Source organism: Carassius carassius, chromosome 40 (genome assembly GCF_963082965.1).
Source record: "Carassius carassius chromosome 40, fCarCar2.1, whole genome shotgun sequence".
Lineage (NCBI taxonomy): Eukaryota > Metazoa > Chordata > Actinopteri > Cypriniformes > Cyprinidae > Carassius > Carassius carassius.
In genome coordinates, this window is record NC_081794.1 from 28,587,421 (window position 1) to 28,609,283 (window position 21,863).

A 21,863-nucleotide genomic window follows, 5' to 3' on the forward strand; every position below is an offset into this window, starting at 1 on the left:
GACTGCTTCTGTGCTGCAGGGACACAGATGTAGTTGGATTTGAGCTGATGTTCATGTGAGAACAAACCCATCCACACCTGTGTCTTCCTCTGTCAGTCTAACGGTGTGATGAACTTGAAGAGATGAATGCGAGACCAAAGCCAGAAATCATGCATCTCTCTTTTTTTCCTGAGGCTCTGTGACATTTTGCCCTTGTGGTACTTTACAGTTTAACATGCATGAAGAGAAATTAGTTTGAAGCTTCTGGATTTAATTAGAGAAACGAGGCAAAGCAGACGAGGAAGCAGCAGAAGATCGAGTGACGTGATGCTCTGAAGCAGTGAACAACATTTCAGCTTCCTGTGAAACTTCCTCCCAGGGCTGTGAGAAACCCAAACCGTTTCCTGCTGCCTCGCTCATCAATGCACTTTTGTGTTTTAAACATCCGTTTCCGAGCGGACTGACCACTTGACACCTGAGTGTGTCCATGGGAAAAACACTTTCCTGTCTGGATTTGCCCCCGATGATCAACCTCACTTATTTAGAAATTTTATTCACTGCAAAAGAAGAGTATGCAGAATAGAAAAAGATTCGTTCAAACGAATCGACTCACTGAATCAGATGCAGAGTTTAAACATTTTCATGCGTTTCTTGTACACTTATCTTCTACATATCACACACTTGTTATAGTGTGCTAGTATCAAATATATATATACACACACACACACACACACACACACACACACATTTCTGACTTTATTCTTGCAATTCTAAAAAAATCTGAATTTTGAGAAATTAAAACTCAGTATTGCAAGATATACAGTAGTTGCAATAGTTTATAAAGTTTAACTTCAGGTACAAAAATACCTAATTACTGAAACTGAAATAAGAATGAATAAAAACTGATCAAATAAATATTTTTAAAAAATTCTAAAAATGTAAAAAACTCAAAATATGAATAAAATCCATAATACTATCTCAATGCTAAATAACCCTGGATTATGATGCATGCTGGATGTCATCTCTGATGTGAATATTTAATGACTATAATGCTGATTTCTATTCTGGTAGACATGAAATCATGGTTTTAAACAGGACATTCAGCCAGACACACAGTGGGAACAACACATCATAGAATCATCTTCAATTAATGACGGCCTGGGCGTTTTTAGGATTCAGACACAGCCGTACGATTACTGGACTGACTTCAAACAGATAAAAGCTGGACAATGTGACATCTAGTGGCTGAAATCATCTGTGCACATCAGGCATTCAGTGAACAAACCACAAACACAAAATCAGCATAAAACAAAACACACCACAAACCCGAACACAGCACACTTCACTGCATTGAATCACAGCGGCTGTATCTGTGCTATTTCTGTGGATTCATCTCAAATGATCTGCTTTTAAAGAAAGATGCACAAATAAATGATTTAATTTTGTGTAATCGTTGTGAATTCATCTTCTTTGTGCAACTGCTTAATAACAACCCATCCAAAAATAATCCCTAAACTCATTTATTCATGAAGTGATTTTTGCTTTAAATAATCCATGAATTATAAAATAATGGTTTGACATGGCTCTGTTTTACAATCCATGTCCATACTGCCATAATCAGATGTAAATTCAAGGGGGAAATTTGGTTTTTGTGCATAATTCCCAGCTATTTACAATTAATATTTCTCCGGGTTTTTTTAAGTACATTTCTGTATAGACAAACTTAAAATCTCGGTTACAAAAACAGATTTAAAACACCACACTATGAACCCAGTAGCGGGGCATGTTGTCACATTACAGTATATGGGGTAAGTTGTCACAATAGGAACTTGCTGTTTATTGACATTGACTAAAGATTTTTAATCTTATGTTTTTAAACTGTTTAATGGCTTAGTCAGCTAAACTTAAAACAGCAAGACAATTATTATACATAAAATAAATCAAAAAGCGGCTAAAGTAGAAATGGCATCCCATTGTGGGATTTATAGTTTGTCGAATGAAAACGATGAACTCGGTTTGGAGGACAGGATTCACAACCCAAAAATATATATTTAAGACAGTTTTTACCTTGAAGTTTAAAACTAAACATCATATAGCTAGATCTTGTGACAACTTGCCCCAGCTTCTACTTTGAGCTCCAACTTCTTAAAAAATGAAAGACTTGTGAACTTCAAATGCAGATAAAATGCCATCTTTCACTTTAAATGTACTATATTGATAGCTATATCAAAGTTTCTTGCAAGACTCTTTCAGAGGCAAAATGACACGGCTTTTAATTGGCCTCATTTCTATAATGATCTCTACAAATGACCTCTTCTGTCGCCCTAAAAAGACCCCTTATCTGACTTTATCTCAATCCCTAACGCAAACTCCTCTAATCTAGCACTGACAGGGTCAAAAAGACGGATTATTCACAGTTCTGATGGAGAACCGAGACGAACTTCATCACCATTCATCTTCAGAAGCGACTCTCGAGCCGAACATTAGCATCTCAATCCATTAATATCAAATCGCTTTCATGTGGATTGATAAGATTTTGGCATGTGGGTTTCATCCATATTCAATAATGAGAAATAGCATAGATTACATCGTAGCCTATTTAATGAGGAGTTTCTGATCTGAGATGTTAGGATGAAGCTCACGAAGTTTGTCAAGAACTTCTCAAAACTTTTTTAAAAATGCAAAAATTCAATGCATCTCCTGACAATTAAGGAAACGTTTCCTGTTTTATTGTTGGAGTGAAATATGACGTTTGTCGTGAGATTTATCCTATTTAATTGATTAGTTGACATGCCTTCCTTCATGAGAGATACCGGTTTAAGATCCAGAAGCTCAGTTCAGGGTGTGAAAAACTTCAGAAGTTATTCAAATATCACAGTGATGGCCGTAAATGTCTACGTAATCGTTAGTTTAATCGAGTTCTCGTTTACTAAACTACAACAAAGTAACTCAAAGCGACACATACGCAAATGATTCTCTTTTGATTGTTGCGAGGTCTAATTCGAAAACGAATCGTTCTTTTGAATCGGTTCTTTTAAATGACTCGGTCGAGTTCAAATAGTGGTTTTTGAAACCCTGATCAGTTATAGGCCTACATTACTAGATCAGTTGTTTGGAAGTGTAAACTTACAGAACTGGAACCGTTTACAACATTTTGATTCGTAAAACACCAAAAGATTCATTCGAGCGAATCGACTCGCTGCTTCAGACCCATTTGAAACATTTCCCAAGCATTTCTTGTAACGTATCTCCTCTGCATGATACATGTGTGCGCTCTAAACTCATTTACACATCTCACACTCGATATAGTGTGTTCTAATCTGACCAGAGTGAATCATAGTCGTGCAATCTATCGCAGAATCAGTAACATACCGACACACTGACGTTCAGATTATATCCGCTCTGTTTCTAGTACACACTGCTCTTTTTATGCTTTTCTCTTTTCACAACTGCAGCAATGCAGCTTCACCCAACATGTAGTCTACATCCATGCATGCATGTGAGGAGAAGCTCGATCACATAAGCACTGTAGAAACTGAATCACTCACCATCTCCGTGAAACCCTCCGCCTTCACAACAGAGCAAACACACACTCCAGCAAATCTCAGAGCACGGAATCAAGAGAGAGAGAGAGAAAGAAGGAAGGCACTCGTGGTTTGGAAGACTGGCTCTTTGAGCATGCGTGTGCTCTCTCTCTGTGTGTGTGTGTGTGTGTGTGTGTGTGTGTGTGTTTGTGGTGCCAGGCGCTGAAAAGATCAGCAGTTCAACCAGACATATAGAAATTGTGTGGTGCAGAGTGTATTTTAGCTAGTCACTCTAATCATCAATTCCCATTAAAAAGTTTATTTTTTCAGTGAAGGATAATTGCTTATATTTTTTAATATAAAAAGTCCAACCCTGTTTTTTCATAGTTGCCTAATATACACTCTGCCTCACACACACACACACACACACACACACACATATAAAGTTGCAACATATATTTTATATATAACTTTATTTGTGTGTGTGTGTGTGTGTGTGTGTGTGTGTGTGTGTGTGTGTGTGTGTGTGTGTGCTTTCTACAGTATTCTACTTAAATTAAGTCTCAAGTAACATTGAATATCAAGACCCATATTCAAAATAGCAAATAATTAAAATGTATATCGTCTAAAAACATATAGCCTACATTATTTAACTCAATACAAAATAATATTGTATTATAAGCAGCCTTTATAGATCAATAAATACTTAAAACTATTACTTAAAATTCATTAAAATGTTTAACTCATCCTATACCCATTACAAATGTTATAAAAAGAACTACAAAACAATATTTCTTAAATCTCAAAATTAAGCATATGCAAACTTGCTAAATAAATAAACAAATCACACACACGCATCAGACAATAATACATTATGACTTAAAATTCATTAAAACATTTACTGTTCATTAACGTGAGCCAGCACTGAACCCAGACACATCCTTCACCTCGCAACGGGATGAGCAAATAATATTTGTCGATATATAAATGTTATGTTTAATGCATTTGATGCAGGTCAAGTAAAGACACGTATATCTGACGCTGCAGACGTGTTATCACAGTCTTCAAAGGACTAGAGCGACTCCGGTGACGTCACGGGGCGCAAGGTGCTTTAAATGTTCATTGTAAAATATGCGCCTCATTTCCACACGAATAGATGATGAGCTGTCAAGGCATGTCAATTTCCTTTAATGTCCCCTGCTACTTGTTAAATATGCAGAGGGACAGAGGGAGGGGGTATATAAGCTCTCCTGGATCCTCGACCTGTCATTCTGACCTCAGTGCATCATGAACGCGCACGGAGCTTTGCGTCTGCTCTGCTACCAGCTTCTGCTTCTTGGAGTTTTCGGAAAGTATGATAATCACGCCACGAGGAGTACGTCACCCAGAAGCCACCGGCATCATTTACCGACATACATGATGCAGCTCTACCGACACTTCAAGCTCAACCAAACGCGTCCCGTGGAGAAAACAGAGCACGAGCAAGCGGACACCATCAAGAGCATCCTCTCCAAGAGTAAGATTTGCTTTTCTTTCGTTTCTAGCTGCATGCTTTTTATTCGCATGAAAGTTTTCGCGCCGTGGTAAAATCTCCGAAGCTGTCTTTGGCTCCTGGCTGTCAGATCTCAGCGCCAGACTCCTTCAATCCACATTGTCCAGGACTAAAGCTGATGTGGATTAGAGTCTCGCCAGACATCCTCACACAAACCCAAATCAACATCAGCCCCTCGGCGGTTTTTCACACGTCCCTGATTAGATTAGGAGCGCGGGCACGCGGCGTTTAACGGGGGTCTGGAGGGTGTTAAACGATGGGTTTCGATCCGGTGCTCGTTCTGAAGGGATTAGGCTCGCGCTGCCTTGCCCCTCCGTTAAAATACATCTAATATCTGACCGATACTACACGACTTTTCATCAGACTGATGATCTCTAATTCAAGAAATGAGACTAGTTTAATTGATGTGGGCTACACCTTCGACTAATTGAGGGTGGTTCTTTTTATCTGATATAGGTTACTAAATTTAAACCCATTTGCATAAAGATTTATTGTACTGTCTTAACATCAAGAGATTGACCATAGATCAAATTATTAGCTTTATCCTAATTAATGTATGTAATATCGGGTTTGCCAGTGAATTATTATTATTTCTATTCGAATTTCAGTTTAACATACTTTGTTGAAAATAATAATAATAATAATGTCGTGGTTGCAGTTATTATTTGCGACAATTTAGATTATTAGACTGCTACAATAAAAATATTAGATTTTTTAAAATCATGATTATTATTTAAAATATGTATTATTTATATTATTACTATCGTTGCAGTCTAGGGATTATTTACAATAAATCTGAATAAATAAATAAATAATTAGACTGCAACAAAAAAGATATAAGGAATATTTTATATTTATTATTTATGATATTTTTTATTGTTGCAATGATTATGTAGAATGCAATAAAATATAATAAATATGTTGAATTATAATTACTTGCTATATTTTATTTTTAGTTTTATTTTTTGTTGCAGTCTAATGATTATTTACAACAAATTAAAATACAATAAAATTGTAAATATGTTCAGTAATTATTATTTTAATTATTATTGTTATTTTTAGCATACCAAGGCCATTTGTTAAAGTGCAGTGCTTCCCGAAATGTTTTAAATATTAAAGAAAGACTAATCTAATGATTATTTAGTCATGATTGAGTTGAACTACAGGCTGATGTTGAATGGCAGAGCTCTTAAGCACAGTCAGGGCAGCCCCTTATTAGATAAACCAAAGCAATTAGCAATTTGAATGTAAATGTACAGCCAATACACTCCAGTGGACCAGAGCCTCATCCACGAGGATCAAAGAGTGTGTGTTCAGGTGCACAAATCACCTCATTACTGTTGGGTTTGTGTACATGACAGTCAGTCCTTCATCCCTGGAGAAAGATAACTATCAAAAGAGCCAAGAGCCATAGTGATGGGTTACGACTTTAGATGAGTGCATCTCACGAAATCTGTCAAGAACAGGCCTGAAATCAAAGGGAAAAAAGCTTTTCTTTTCACTTAAATATTTAATAATTCATTTAGTCATATCTAATTTGTTATAATCACATCTTTTAATAATGATATCAAATGAGGCATATGAAATATTGCAAGACTAATTCATTATATATATTTCGATTAAAAAAAATGATCAGTGGCTGATGCATGATATAGTATGCAACATTTCCTTTAATTTATTTATTCTTTTACATTTACATTTAATCATTTAGCAGACGCTTTTATCCAAAGCGACTTACAAATAAAACAATAGAAGCAGTCAGGTCAACAAGAGAACAACAACAGAATACAAGCGCCATGGCAAGTCTCAGTTTAAAAATTTGTAAAATTTGTATTTTTAAATAAATTAAAAGTTTTGCCAGTCTAAACAGTATTTTTAGTAATAAATGTTATCAAATGAGGCATATGCAAAATTGCTAAATAAAAAAATATCAAGTATTTTAATTCTTGTTTTTCCATTTCTTTTCTTTTTTTTCTATGATTTCCATTTTGTCAGTGGTTGATGGATGATATAATTGACCATCAGTGTATAATATGCAACGTTTCAACCAAAATTGAAAACTTATTTAATTTTAAAAAATGTTATAAATTCAAAGTTTTCCCAAAGTCAGTTTTTTATTATTACTATTATTAATATTATTATTTTGTAATATATGGAGCCTTAAAAATAATGGTATGAAATAAGCAACATTGCAAATTAAGTCGAAAAAATTAATTAAATTTTCCAAAACCATGTTTTTTTTTAAGGTGTCAAATTGTGTTAGTTAGCTGTATTTTTAGTTATTTTTAACCTAATCAAAATAACCACACTGCAGTTTGATTGAGATTAACTGGAAAGCACAATGGTTTTTGAAAAAGTATCTGTTTTTGCAAATTAACTTTATTCATACTGTGTGTGTGTATATATATATATATATATATATATATATATATATATATATATATATATATATATATGAAGAGTTACTTTGCAAAGCGATTACCATTCAACATTTATTATTTAGCAAGTCAGTAAGGATATTGACAATAATAATATGACTGACCTATAATCATGTATGACATAAATGTGACATCAACTCATGTATTTCCTTTGCTTCTTCCAGGTTTGACCAATCAGGACACACACTACGTCACACACTTCGACCTTTCCTCGGTTCTGTCCGAGCGTCAGATCCATGCGGCGGAGCTGAGGATCCGTATTCCCAAAGACACCCAGCGAACGAACATCACGGTGGAGATCCGACACCAGCAGGACGAGTCCCTGGGTCAGCTGTCCGATTCCTCTCTGATGAGCGTCTCCCATCACTGGAGGGTCTACAACGCCACAGACCTGCTCCTAAACTGGATCGGGCCCAAACTCTCTGAGGGGAGAGCAGCGAGACACGCTCTTCACCCTCTTCACTCCGGGAGGAAAGCTGTGGACGGGATCCGTCACAGAGCCATGCTGCTGGTCTTCTCACACACCGTCTCTGGACAGAGCGAGCAGGACCGAGCCAGTCTCCTGCACACCGCCGAGACGTCTAAGTTTTTGTTTAACAGCGAAGGAAAGGAGGTGCGCAGAGACAAGCCACACAGGAGCAAGCGGGGCCGCAGGGGTCAGCCGATGAGGAACCCAGAGCCACTCCGGGCCCCGGCGGAGAAGAGCTCCATGTGCAGGAGGGTCGACATGCATGTGGACTTCAATCAGATCGGATGGAGCTCCTGGATCGTCTTCCCAAAGAAGTACAACGCGTACCGCTGCGAGGGGAGCTGCCCCAACCCTGTGAGCGAAGACCTTCATCCCACCAACCACGCTTACATGCAGGTGAGGCGCTCGTTATATTTATCTAGCTTTGCAATTGTTTTTAATATTAAATAATGCATGCAGAATTTTTTGCATTACATACTGCATTCTTGGGGTTGTTATCATTTACTAAAAATAGCTTAAAATTGATTGCAAATGCATTTAAAAAAACTAAATAAAAAAATGTAAAAACTAAAAATGCTATATTAAATTATTAATACAAATAAAATGTTAATATAGAAACTTAAAATTTATATAAAAACATTTACACCTTAAAAACGAAACTAAACATTTTTATTAATTGAAATAAAATGAATTTAAAACAAAGTTACATTTTTAAAAGTTATTTCAGATAACATTTCTCATTATCATTTAGTTTTGTTTGAAATATTAAAATAACTTAATCTGAAATAAAATTACATAAAATTCAGTTAAAACTGAAAAATGAAACTAAACTTAAAAATTGTTACTTGAAATGTTAACTGAAGTAAAATATTTAAAAAAACACAAACCTATTTTATTTCAGCTAAATTAACTTACACTTTGTTTAACTTGAAGTACTAAAATAACTCAGTCTTAAACTGAAATAAAGCTACATTAAAATAAGTTATTTAAAAAACGATATCAGGAATAAAAAAATTAAATAAAATCAAAATAATTTAACTCACTTTATTTCAGATAGCTGCCAAGGAAACATTTTCATTTAGAAGTACTAAAACAACTGAAATAAAACTACATAGAAATTCTGTTAAATAAAATTAAAATTAAATTAAAATATTTAAAAAATAAAAAAATATATATTTTCATTAAGTTGAACTTGAATTAACTAAAATAACTGAAAACTATAAATAAATAAAAATAAACAGACATATTAAAAAATTTTTACTTACATTTTGTTTAACTTGAAATACTAAAATAACTCTTAAACTGAAATAAAGCTACTGTACATAAAAATAAGTTACTTAAAAAAAAACAATAATAGAAAATTTTTTTTTTTATAAAATATATAAAATTGTACTCACTTTATTTCAGATAGTTGCCAAGGAAACATTTTCATTTAGATGCACTAAAACAACTGAAATAAAATTACATAGAAATTCACTTAAAATGTTAAAATTAAGTTAAAATTAAAATATTTAGATCATTAAATAGAATATTACATTGAACTTGAAGTAACTAAAATAACAAAACAAAAACATAAAAAAATAAAAATAAACTAAGACTTCTAAAACTTTCCTGGAATCTAAATGAAAACAAAGTAGTTCAAGTTCAAGTTTATGTATATAGCACATTTATAAGAGTGTGTGAATAACGGTGAGGTAATGCTGTGGTTGTGTTTGTGCTGCAGAGTTTGCTGAAGTACTATGATCCCAGCAGAGTTCCTGCGGCCTGCTGCGCTCCGACCAGGACGAGTCCCCTCAGCATGCTTTACTACGAGAACGGAGAGCTGCTCCTCAGACACCACGAGGACATGCAGGTGGAGGAGTGCGGCTGTCTGTGACCAGCTTCATATCAAACACCTCCACCCCAGCTCCAGATGCAGCACGAGTTTCCCATCGTCCCGGGAAGAGATGATGGAAATAAGAACAGAAGATGCTCTTCAATCGTCTTCTGGAAGATCAGGAATATTTCGATCAGTCCTAGAAACTGATTAAAAAGATCTCAAGCACTGTATTTACTATGTAACTATGTAAATATTTATTGTAAATAATACATAAATAAAGCCTTGATATTTATGGGAATATAATATATTAATCTTTGTATAAAGAATGGACATTAACAATATTATTTTTGCTAATAGAAATAAAAGTATTTGCCTGAAAGTTTTTAAACAGCTCTTCATTGAATCATTTATAAACATCTATCTATCTATCTATCTATCTATCTATCTATCTATCTATCTATCTATCTATCTATCTATCTATCTATCTATCTATCTATCTATCTATCTATCTATCAATTACTAAATTGCCACAGATTTAAGTAAATATATTTATTTGTTATTTTTGTAAATACTATTAAATTGTGGTTCCATCCTTTAAAAAAAATTACAGTAATTTATAAACAAATAGAGAGATAGATACATAAATAAATACAGGATCTACATACTGTATATCAGCTTTATTTATTTATTTATTTATGTAAGCACTGGCTAATAATACATTATCACCATTTGCAAAACAAATATGGAATGCATTTGTTCAAAGAAAGTATTTTACATTTTTGTAATTTTAATGTTTTTTAATGGACAGATCCCAAGGAAAAAGAAATGCATTCATATAAATAATGATATTAATGATAAATAATCTCTTTCTCTCTCTGTTATACATAAAAAAACACTTAATATTTGTGTAAATTCACAATGTTATTTTTTATAAAAAGAAAAAGTATTTTAGAATTTTTTTATTGATTCCTTTATGAAAAGTGTGTGATCGTATTATACTGATTCTTACATTTGCTAAAAATCCTATATTTCTGTCTCATTCAAAGCCCCAAATTTAGTCAAATACGATTATTACAGAGAAAATGGCACTGAGAGTATAAACCCGATTCCAAAAAAGTTGGGACACTACAAATTGTGAGTAAAAAAGGAAAGGAACAATTTACAAATCTCATAAACTTACATTTTATTCGCAATAGAATATAGATAACATACCAAATGTTGAAAGTGAGAGATTTTGAACTGTCATGCCAAATATTGGCTCATTTTGGATTTCATGAGAGCTACACACTGCAAAAAAGTTGGGACAGGTAGCAATAAGAGGCCGGAAAAATTAAATGTACATATAAGGAACAGCCGGAGGACCAATTTGCAACTTATTAGGTCAATTGGGAACATGATTGGGTATAAACTAGCCTCTCAGAGTCACTTCACAAGCATTTTACCTTTCATTGTCAGTTTCAAGGTATTCACGTCAAAATAAAAGTTCATTTTTACATAAAGGCATTGTGCTAGAAATATTACCATTATTTAGTAGAATGTATGTGATACTGCTACTACTGTTGAAAAAATTAATAAAACTTTATTTTTTAAATAAATAAATCACACAATATTGCTTCCATGTTTTAATTTTAATAGCAAATCCCCTTTATTTACCAAAAAATAAAATGTGTTTAAATTTCATTAATTAAAAGACAAATTAAATTTGGGTGAAACTTGTTTACTGTTTTTCATAAATAAATTTTTGTAAATAAGTATAAAGAATGGCATTGGTTTTATTTTTAGTGATAAAAAGTTGGATGGGAATAGGAACAGCATTTCTGAAGATAATGCCAGGAGTGAGAGCCAGTGAAACTCCACGGACTTGAACATCCAGAGAGAACCATTCCACAAACTCATCATGATTTCTAGAATTCCCGTCTGGTCTGTACAGTGTATGAGGTCAGCAGGGGTCAGCAGGGGTCATCAAACACAATCACCTCCCATTGTGTCCCAGTAAAGCTCTCTTCCAGTGGTGATCCAGCAGGAACGCTCCAGAATCCCAGCGTTAGAGAGGAAAACCACTGCGGCACACAGCAAACACAGGACACAGGTACGTACACCATCTGTTTAACCTTCTATAAAAAGACATCAAAGTCTATATATATCTACATACTAATATTTTTTAAAATCTATGCCATTTCTATTGCAACTGAAAATTATTATATTAATGTTAAAACTCTTAACTACTTTTCAACTGCTTTAAAAAGAGATTATTGGTGTATATACATCCCATATTAAATTACTATGCATTCACTTTAACTTACTTTATTATTTATTTATTCTGACAAGTTAAATTGGCAGGTACAACTACAATTAAATAGTGTGTGTCTGTGTGTGTGTATATATATACATAAATGCACAAGTGCTATATATATATATATATATATATATATATATATATATATATATATATATATATATATATATATATATATATATATATATATGTGTGTGTGTGTGTGTGTGTGTGTGTGTGTGTGTGTGTGTGTGTGTGTGTGTGTGTGTGTGTGTGTGTGTGTATGTGTGTGTGTGTAAAACTTTATTTATTTATTTTCATTTTGTAAGAGTATACCACAATAGCAAAAGGCTAAAAAGATCATTAAATATATATATATATATATATATATATATATATATATATAAACAGTAAAAATACAACATATATATCCAAATCTAAAATGATTAAGATTTTGTTAATGTAGAAATGGTTTTCCTTTAAAATACTGAAACTGTTGAGTTTTAAGTCGAGTTTATTTACAAAAATGTGTAAAAAAAAGATGAAAAAAAGAAGTTTAAAAAACATGCTTTATTAAATATTATTTAAAACAGTAAAAGTAGGTATTATACGCATTTCATTAAACGTTTTGAGTTTTCCCTAGCTTAAATAACGTTTTTACGAGATAAGATATGAGATGCAATGTTAAATATATAAATAAATATAATTTTCAGGGGTTTTTTTATACAAACTTTCCATTTTTTAAAGACGTTAAATATTATTAATGACGACGGCATTTGTGTCGTGGATGTAGCCTAAAACCATGCCTAAAACCCGACAAAAATAATTAAAACATTTATTTTTTTTCCCCTTCTTATTAAAAATTTTCTTACAACGCTACATCAATTACCAAAACAAAATTAATACAGAAAATAAAATCTATATCTGTGAATCTAACCTTAAGACTTTTGCAGTTTCTGCTGCCGTCAAACATTTCTACATGAGTGTGTTTACGACAGTCGAGCGCGGAATCCGGCAGCGGCGTGCTCGGTCTCGCCCATAGACTGTATGGTTTCGCCAGACAGAACATAAACACACACACATTAATAACACTCATAAAGTCATCAGTCCGGTGGATGGAGACGGTGAGGTCGCTTCGCATGTCTGAATGTGAGGGTTACAGCTCTTAACCAACGGCCTGCTTCATTGTACAGCTTCTAATGTGCTCGTGTTTATACTTTAACGCTTTCTGCTCGGCTGAATGAATGGCATGACGTCATCATTCATATCATAAACTGATCGATAATACTGCAGTCCTCTCCTCTGAGGGATATTCACCTAACTTTACGCAATATATCAATGTTCGTTCAGATGTAAAAATAATACTTGTGCTATTAATAACTGTATGGGTTTCTATATTTGTCTGTGCAGCTGTTTGAAGCTTCACTGTCTGTCAGATGAAGAATGCTTCGCTTATTCTCATAATTAAACAAAGAAATTTAAATATAATACTAAAGCAATATCACGATGAAATGAAGGTAGATTCGAAATGAAAGGTTAAACTGGGTTTTTGGGACTAAAGTATGTAAAAAAAAATTTTTAGCAGCTGTGATTTTGCGTAAAATATTCGAATTAAAATTACTGATATGTTCCTGTAATACCTTTTACATGTTTTGTTGTGTCATTAATAGTTTTAGGCCTCATTTTATTTATGAAATTCTCATTATTTACAACAAACAATAATTATTTAGTACTAACACCATAATAAATAATATTGTATTTGATATATCTAAACAATAACTATTTAGTAAATATTATTTATTATAACGTTAGTCGTAAATAATTATTTTGTAGTAGATTATATATTATATATTTATTTAAAATATAATAAAATAATAAATATTTAAATTACCAATTACCAAAACAAATATTATTATTAGTTGCAGTTATTTACTACAGCATAATAATTAATTATTTACTAATAACTAGTATTATATGTAATATTTCATTAGTAGTGTGATATACCTAAATAATACGTAATTATTTATTAAATATTATAATTTTAGAAATTAATTTCTTTATAAGTAATAATTTATAAAGAAACTAGTTTCTAAAATTATAATATTTAATAAATATATGTAAATAAATAAATAATAAAAGATAAATAAAAAATTAATTGTGTCTGTGTGTGTATATATATATATATATATACACACACACACACACAATTTATTTATTTATTTATTTATCTTTTATTATTTATTTATTTAATTTAAAAAAAGATATAGGTAGACATATTGTACATGCAGTTATAAACTGATAATCGTGTTGATGAGCAGATATCGATGAGGTTGATGATGTCACTGCATGTGTGTGTGCTCTGGCAGGAAGTGGCTGCAGCTGTGACTTCCTGTGCATGAGTAACAGACACCACTGAACCCATCATCACTCCTCAGATCGAACGTGAACCCAACAGGATGGCGCAGGCCGTGGCCAACGTGGCTCGGAGGATCAATGCCACCATGGAGGAGCAGAGAGACTCGCTGGGTGCGGAGATCTGCTTTTCATTACATTTTGGCTTTTTACATCCATCTCTAAGGTGAAGACGTCTTGCATTCTCTCTTAAGAAACAGAAAAGCATCACAAACATGAGATTCTTGTCTGAATCTGAGCCACACTTCAACGGTTTGGTCATTTCACAGCCCATTTTTACGTGCATGACATTTATTTTATACGTGATGCTAATGCAAGGTTAGATTTAAAGCCAGTGACAGGAAAAAAATGCAAATGTGCGGCAAACATCTGTGAGTGTTTTACTGCATCCAAACAGTGTGAGAATGCAGATTATGTGGGAAAAAAGCTTATACTTATCAAATTTCATTTATGCTAAGTTCTTAAATTACATGTGTATTTGAATACATTTTTCCACATTTTTGCATTCTGTAATTTTAATTATACACTGTTAATACTCAGTTTTGGCATAAAAAAATTAAACTTTGGACTGGGATTGTTATTTTAAAAAATATATATATATATATATATATATAAGAAAAACTTTCCATAATAAATAAATATTAAACAAAAATAATCAATAAACATTTTCCATGTAGAAAATAAGAATGAAGATTAAAAAAAATATATATATATAATATATAATATATAATATAGTATAATTAATATATATATATATATATATATATATGTATTAATTATATTATATATTTTATATATATATATAATTTTTTTTTTAATCTTCATTCTTATTTTCTACATGGAAAGTTTCCTGTAGAACTTTCTGTTTTTTTTTTTTACTCGGCATCACCAAATTGGATAATAATGGCTTTTTTTTCCAAGATGCAGGGCTGTGTAATTGCAAAAAAAAAAAAAGTTATTATTTATTAATGCTGGCCTGTTTAGTTCAGCCTGTGCTCAGTAGATGGTGCTGTTGTGCTGTGAAGCTCCTCGAAATCACATATTCACTTGATTTTGACCATTTCCCAGTTCATCAAGCATCATTTTCCTTAAATCATCATATTAGTCATATATTGCCAAGAGTAAACCTGTTTTGCAATCAGTGGCATTGTGAAGCCAACACTTTGATTATCAACACACACACATCAAGAGCCTCTGAATTACTATATTAATTCTGTCCATCAGTCTGATAGTGTTCGGCTGAGTGATTGCACAATGGGAGCTTGTGGATATACAGAGGCGACGGCTCTCTTAATTACAGCACTCATATTAACGAACTGATTTCACCTCTGAGTCGATCTGAATCTACTCTGTGTTCTGCCTCAGATCTGTCCGACTGTGGCCTTGTTAGTTTCCCCGACGGTGTCTTCAAAATGATCCGCAGCTGCACAGACAACATCCAGAAGATCTCTCTGGCCAACAACCAGATCAAAGCCTTGAGCAACAAGTTCTTCCTCACCTTTACTCAGTTAAGAGGTGAGAGACGAAGCCTTGGTGAATGTAAGAAACAAATCTGTTCTAAAACACCTGAAGGGTAGTGTACATACATGTCGAACTCTGCTGCAAAATATGAATCAAATCCAATATTGAAGTAGTTAGTTCATGCACAGTGCCTTCTGGGAGATTCTTGGATTGCACAGACACACAGATAGTAGAGTCCGATTGAAGTAGAGTGTTCTGGTCTCGCTGTAGAGCTGGTTCTGCAGGGGAACGTCCTCACAACGCTGCCGGAGGCGATCGGAAACATGCAGCACTTGATCAGCGTCGATCTCTCCAGAAACACGCTGAGGGTTTTCCCCGAGCGGCTGACGGATGTGAGCAGCCTCCAGCACATCAGCGTGGAGGAGAACCACATCACAGGTGACACACAGATGAATTAACTAGATGTGCATCGTGATGATTCCAGGATTGTGTTTGCAGTATCCCAAACCTGCATGACTCGCACTGACACGGGAGTTCAGCACAATATCTGCTGTAGGATTATTTTAGTATTATTCATTGTGGCTTTTTGTCATTTTTAGAGACATTCCTATATCATTTTAATTAATTATTTCATAGTTTTAGTATTTCATTTAATCTTAAATTAATTTTATTTCAGTCCGTTGTCACATTTCTAATTATTCTAGTATGTATTACTGTTTATAAATTAAAAATTTTAACTTTATTTATTTATTAAGTTGTAATTTTGTTAAGGGCTTTTTATATTTGTACTTAAAAGAAAAAGACAAAAGAAGAATATTTCTATTTCATTAATTAATTAATTCATAATTTTAGTATTTCATTACATCTTAGATTAATTTGAGTTGCTGATCTCTAGTTGTCACATTTCTTATTATTCTAGTATTTATTACTATTTTTAAATTACATTTTTTTTAATTAATATTTGTATTAGTATTTGTAGTTTTTTATAATAATATTTCTATTAAATATTATTTCATCTTAAATTAATTTTATTTCAGTTAGTTGTCACACTTTTAATTATTCTAGTATATATATTAATATTTTAAAATTAAACATTTAAAATATTTACTTATTAAGTTGTAATTTCGTTAAGGTCTTTTTGTATTTGTACTTTTTTTAGGAAGAATATTTATATTTATTTAATTATTTCATAATTTTAGTAATTCAGCTTAATTATATTTCAGTTAGTTGTCACATTTATAATTATTCTTTTTTACTATTTTTAAATTTTAAATTATTTATTTATTAAGTTGTAGTAATTATGTAAAGGGTTTTTTGTATTTGTGCTTCTTTTTTTAAAGAAGAATATTTCTATAATAGTTAATTAAATATTTTAGAATTTTAGTACCTCATTTTAAATGATTTTTAATAGTTTTATTTATTATTATTTCTGTTAGTTTCCAAGGCCACATTTGTAATTTCTATTTAAACATCTTCATATAATATTTAATTTTTTTTCTCTTTTTTTAACTTTATTGTAGCTTTATTTCAGTTACTAAAAACCTATTTGAGATCATTTACATTTTTAGTTTAAGTCCAAACATAATAATATAAGTTTAAGTTAGCAATAACATGATAATAATAGTTTTTTTAAATTATTTATAAAATCTCTCTCTCTCTCTCTCTCTCTCTTTCTCTCTCTCTCTCTCTATATATATATATATATTAATCTATTAGTAATTTTCACAATTATTTTCTTTGATAGACTTCAGGGTTATTAATCAACTAAAACTATTTAAAGCATGAAATAATTTTTGTTATTTGAAATCAAATAAACGTTATTGAAATATAAAAATATAGCTAGTTACCAAAAGCAACATTTCTCATTTTCATTTAGTTTGTCTTGACTAAAATAAAAATAAAATAAAAATTAATGAAAATTATATAGACATATTTAAAAACTAATAAAAATGACAAAAACATGCAAAATAGCATATCAGTGATACTAAAATAACCATGTAAGAGATACTATAATAAAAATCTTTTTTTTTTTTGTAAAATCAGCATAAATTAAAGGCTGTAAAACAACTGAATCATCATATATAATACAATTTAATTAATATATTATTATTTTTTGCATCACATTAATGAGCTTGTGCTAAACTCTCAATGCAAACACAAGCTACAAGAACCGAATGGCTTTCAAACCAACCAAACTCGTCAAACAGACTGAAAAGATTCTTCTCGAACTAAGTCTGTATTGTTTTTCAGAGGCTCGGTGTCAGAAAGTTCAAGGCAGAACCGAAACTCTCAGAGATGTGTAGAATCAGATGCAAAGTTCAGAAAGTGTGATAGCAAAGAAAGTCTGTCGCAGTGAATGATGATCGCTTAAGTGCATCTGCACATTTCATTACTCTCAAAACAATTCAAACCCACCTAGAGCTTCTGGAGCTATTCAAAAATGCATGTTTGCATTAATAATTCATTTAAGACGCTGCACAAACTCACTGTCAATCCACAAAACAACGATTGAATCTGCTTCTGGTCAGAGATCAGCAATATTCAAGCATCGCTGAACATCCAATAGAAGCAAGAGAGACAAATTATTGTGATAATTGGAAACGAAGTAATATGAATTTAATATTTTATCCAGTGTATTAAGACATATAGTACCGTTTAAAAGTTTGATGTTGGTAATGTTTTTTGAAAAAATCTCTTCTGCTCACAAAAGCTGCATTTAATTGATCCAAAATACTTTCAAAATTTTGAAATATTTGTATTATTTAATACAGCTGTTTTCTATGTGAATAAAAGTTCAAATTTCATTTATTTCTTTGATCAAAACTGTATTTTCAGCATCATTCCTCCAGTCTTCAGTGTCACATGATCTTCAGAAATCATTCTAATATGATGATTTACTGCTCAAGAAACATTTCTGATTATTCTCAGTTGAACACAGTCATATTTTTGTGGAAAATGTGATGCATTTTATTTTTCAGAATTTTTTGTTAAACAGAAAGTTCAAAAGAACGGCATATGTTCGAAATAAAAATATTTTCTAATATTATAAAGCCTTAAATTTTTACTTTTGACCTCCTCCCAGTGCTTTTAAAATGCAAATTGCTTATTTCGAGTAAGTCAACACGTCCATAATACTTCTAAAAGGGATTTCATACAAATAAAACCCAGATGCTAAACCATCGTTTGCATGACTATGTGTTTTCTTCTTGATTATCTGACGGATGCAGAAGATGAAAGTGTCTCATAGAGCCAAATACCAATCTCACACAAGTGCGGTCCATCTCGATACTTCATAATAAGATCAACAAGCAGCACAGAGAAAAACATCAGATGCTGAACACACAAAGAGAAGCGCGTCACCAGCTGATCACGCTCTCATTTCAGACTTCCTTTCAGATCTCAGTGCTTCCGCGACAAAGTGCTTCTCTAGTGCCGCTAAACACAATTAGAAAATAACGAGCGTTTTCCATCAGGCTTCCGGAACAGCCATTGGTCAGTCAAACAAACAGTCCCGCCCCCAAACTCACGTGATTGGTTGAGTCGGGCCACTCAAACAAACCGATCAGTGTTCTAAAAGAGTCACAAAGTATCAATGAAACTAATCGACGTCCGAAAAAATGGCACACTTCTGCTTTTTAAAACTGCAATTTTCAAGAGAAAAATGAAATGTACATAGCTTTTAGCTACTTTGAACTTTATGTTCTGGCTTTGCATTGTTGTGGGCGTGTCCATGAGCATTGATTAGGCTCCTCCCACTCCCTCTCTACACCAGTAGGAACAAACAAATGTGTTTGGTTGATGATTCATTTTAGAGATTTTTCTCCTTTCTGATGTAGGTTAGTTTCAACGTGAAAGATCACCTGAAGATTTCTTGAAAGGGTTTAAAAGATTCACCCTTCAGAAAAACAAACATTATTTATAATTCTATTGATGTTTCATGTTGTGCTAAACCTTATTTTGGATGCTACGTATATGCTTTTTTTAATCAATATGAATGGATTCTGATTAAAAAGTATGAAGTTTTTAGTGTCCACCTGGTAATGTGATCCTCATTCTGAATAAAAAATGTAAAAGCCAACACATTTTGATAAAGACTTGATGAATGTAGTTAACTACATTAGATAACATGAATTTAATAGTCTTAGTAAAAGTTGATTTTAAGATTTAGTAATGCATTACTAAAATCAAACCTTGTGTGTTCATATTATTTTATTTTCATTAACTATGTTTTATCAGCTCACATTAATTAAGAATAATAACTACTGTAACCGACGTATTGCTTGTTATTAGTTTGTTACTTAACGAATTAACTAATGAGACCATAAGTGCTCTAAACATTAATTACGTAATACAACTTATATAAAAGCATGGTTGCCAGTTTAAAACAATAATTATAACAATAATTTATTCATTTAAAAAACATTTAAAGAGTTTTCATAATAATTGTAATGTAAACACATTTCTGTGTTGATTTTCTTACAGAAAACTGAGTTTACATTACATAAAATATTGAGTTAATTGAACAATCAACGAATTATAAAATATTATAAAATTTGTTTTTTAGTGTTCAGTTCCCAGCATGCCTTGCATAGGACTAGATAAAGAGAATAAATGCTAAGCTAAGTATTGCTTCATGTGTTTTCAGTGAAGGGAAACACACAGTGTTATTCTAACCATCTAATCTGATCTGTACTGGTAATTTATACAGGTTTAAAGCATTTCAAAGAGAAAAAAATATGAAGTGCATGTTGTAGTTTATGAGAAATGAATCAAAGGATCTGTAATTGAATAGTTTATTTGCAAAAACAGATAACTCCAGATTAATTTATAATGTTATCATGTTGTGTCATATCATGTGTTAGTTAGCTGTTTTTTCACCAAGTCAAAATAACCCATCTGAGATTAATTGGAATGCACAATGACAAAAAACAGGATTTCTGAGAGTTATTGTTTTTTTTAAATGAACTCTTTGTATCTGATCTCTATGTTTTTGTAAAGTGTTTTTCTTAATGAAGACTCTCTTGATGTTGGAGGAGATTGTAAGAGGAGTATGTCTCTGAATCTGTTTCTCAGAGCTGCCGATGGAGAAGCTGTCTCTAATGCCTGCTCTGAAGAGTCTGGACGCTCGGAGTAACCCGCTGACGCCGGAGACCACGTCTTTCCCGCATCACTTCACGCTCCTGACATGAGTAAAGAACACGTCTGTCTCTCTCTGATGCTGCAGTTTCATTTCCGTGCACTGAACCGCATGTTGTGCCTCTGAAGTTTTCAATAAAGATATTTATTAAATCCTGCAAACAATGTTTAGAAGAGCGTCACTTCAACATCAACACTAAGGTGTGTGTGAGACTCCATCTGTGATGGTAAATAAAGCAAAGATCCCTGTGAAGCTGTGGTTTACAGTGAATTTAAAACAGCTAAGGGGCGTTGTTAGGTTTGCGTCATGACTAAACCCCTTTAGCTGTTATAAATTCACTGGGAACCACGGCTTTATGAGGCTTATTGCTTTTATAAAGCGGTTATTCCATACACGTAGTAAGGTTTCACAGAATAAAACAGAGCAAATAAAGTGTAAAGATATTACTAAAAACAGTATTCTTCCACCAAACAATGTAGCTCCTCACAAACAGTTGTGGTTGCAACAAAGTGGTTGCCGAGCAACACACAAACGTAAACAAAGGTGAATGTTACTTTGTAGAGTTATTTAGAACAGCTTTGAACGTGGCTCAGCCAATCAGAATCAAGCACCGGAACTCTCTGTTTTATAATTACACTTGAATTCTAATAGAAGTTCGGAGGCTCTAGAGCTCATGTAAATGTGTCCTTCATAACAGCATTAGGTTTTCGATTAATATTTAATGCTGTGTTTGACGGCGCGTCAGAATTACTGTAATTACGCCTCCTCACACTCAGAGATTGTTTGTTTCTCTGGCA

At 32.6% G+C, this 21,863-nt stretch overlaps 2 protein-coding genes across 6 annotated transcripts; both read left to right on the forward strand.

Annotated features, from left to right (window-relative positions):
* Window positions 1-4,790: 4,790 nt before the first annotated feature.
* ndr2 (nodal-related 2) lies at window positions 4,791-9,942 on the forward strand. Its single transcript, XM_059531581.1, has 3 exons — window positions 4,791-5,019; window positions 7,658-8,358; window positions 9,686-9,942. The coding sequence occupies exons 1-3, from the start codon at window positions 4,791-4,793 to the stop codon at window positions 9,836-9,838; spliced, it is 1,083 nt and encodes a 360-aa protein (XP_059387564.1). The 3' UTR covers window positions 9,839-9,942.
* Window positions 9,943-11,734: 1,792 nt separating this feature from the next.
* Window positions 11,735-21,230, forward strand: lrrc20 (leucine rich repeat containing 20). Of its 5 annotated transcripts, none has more exons than XM_059532889.1 (5): window positions 11,735-11,870; window positions 14,423-14,582; window positions 15,834-15,983; window positions 16,200-16,367; window positions 21,003-21,230. In XM_059532889.1, the coding sequence occupies exons 2-5, from the start codon at window positions 14,513-14,515 to the stop codon at window positions 21,116-21,118; spliced, it is 504 nt and encodes a 167-aa protein (XP_059388872.1). In that variant the 5' UTR covers window positions 11,735-11,870; window positions 14,423-14,512; the 3' UTR covers window positions 21,119-21,230. The 5 variants fall into 5 exon arrangements, with proteins under 5 accessions (XP_059388872.1, XP_059388871.1, XP_059388869.1 ...); XM_059532888.1 differs by lacking the exon at window positions 11,735-11,870 and adding an exon at window positions 13,041-13,180; XM_059532886.1 differs by lacking the exon at window positions 11,735-11,870 and adding an exon at window positions 13,041-13,180 and having other exon boundaries at window positions 14,492-14,582.
* The last annotated feature ends 633 nt before the right edge of the window (window positions 21,231-21,863 follow it).

What these genes read in the sequence shown, in the direction of transcription:
- ndr2 (XM_059531581.1), top strand. Translation starts at nt 4,791, where the DNA reads ATGAACGCGCACGGAGCTTTGCGTCTGCTCTGCTACCAGCTTCTGCTT. An exon ending in CAAGAGCATCCTCTCCAAGA is followed by an intron (nt 5,020 to 7,657) that starts GTAAGATTTGCT and finishes TGCTTCTTCCAG; the next exon opens with GTTTGACCAATCAGGACACA. An exon ending in CCAACCACGCTTACATGCAG is followed by an intron (nt 8,359 to 9,685) that starts GTGAGGCGCTCG and finishes TTTGTGCTGCAG; the next exon opens with AGTTTGCTGAAGTACTATGA.
- lrrc20 (XM_059532886.1), top strand. An exon ending in GGAGCAGAGAGACTCGCTGG is followed by an intron (nt 14,583 to 15,833) that starts GTGCGGAGATCT and finishes GTTCTGCCTCAG; the next exon opens with ATCTGTCCGACTGTGGCCTT. An exon ending in CACCTTTACTCAGTTAAGAG is followed by an intron (nt 15,984 to 16,199) that starts GTGAGAGACGAA and finishes GTCTCGCTGTAG; the next exon opens with AGCTGGTTCTGCAGGGGAAC.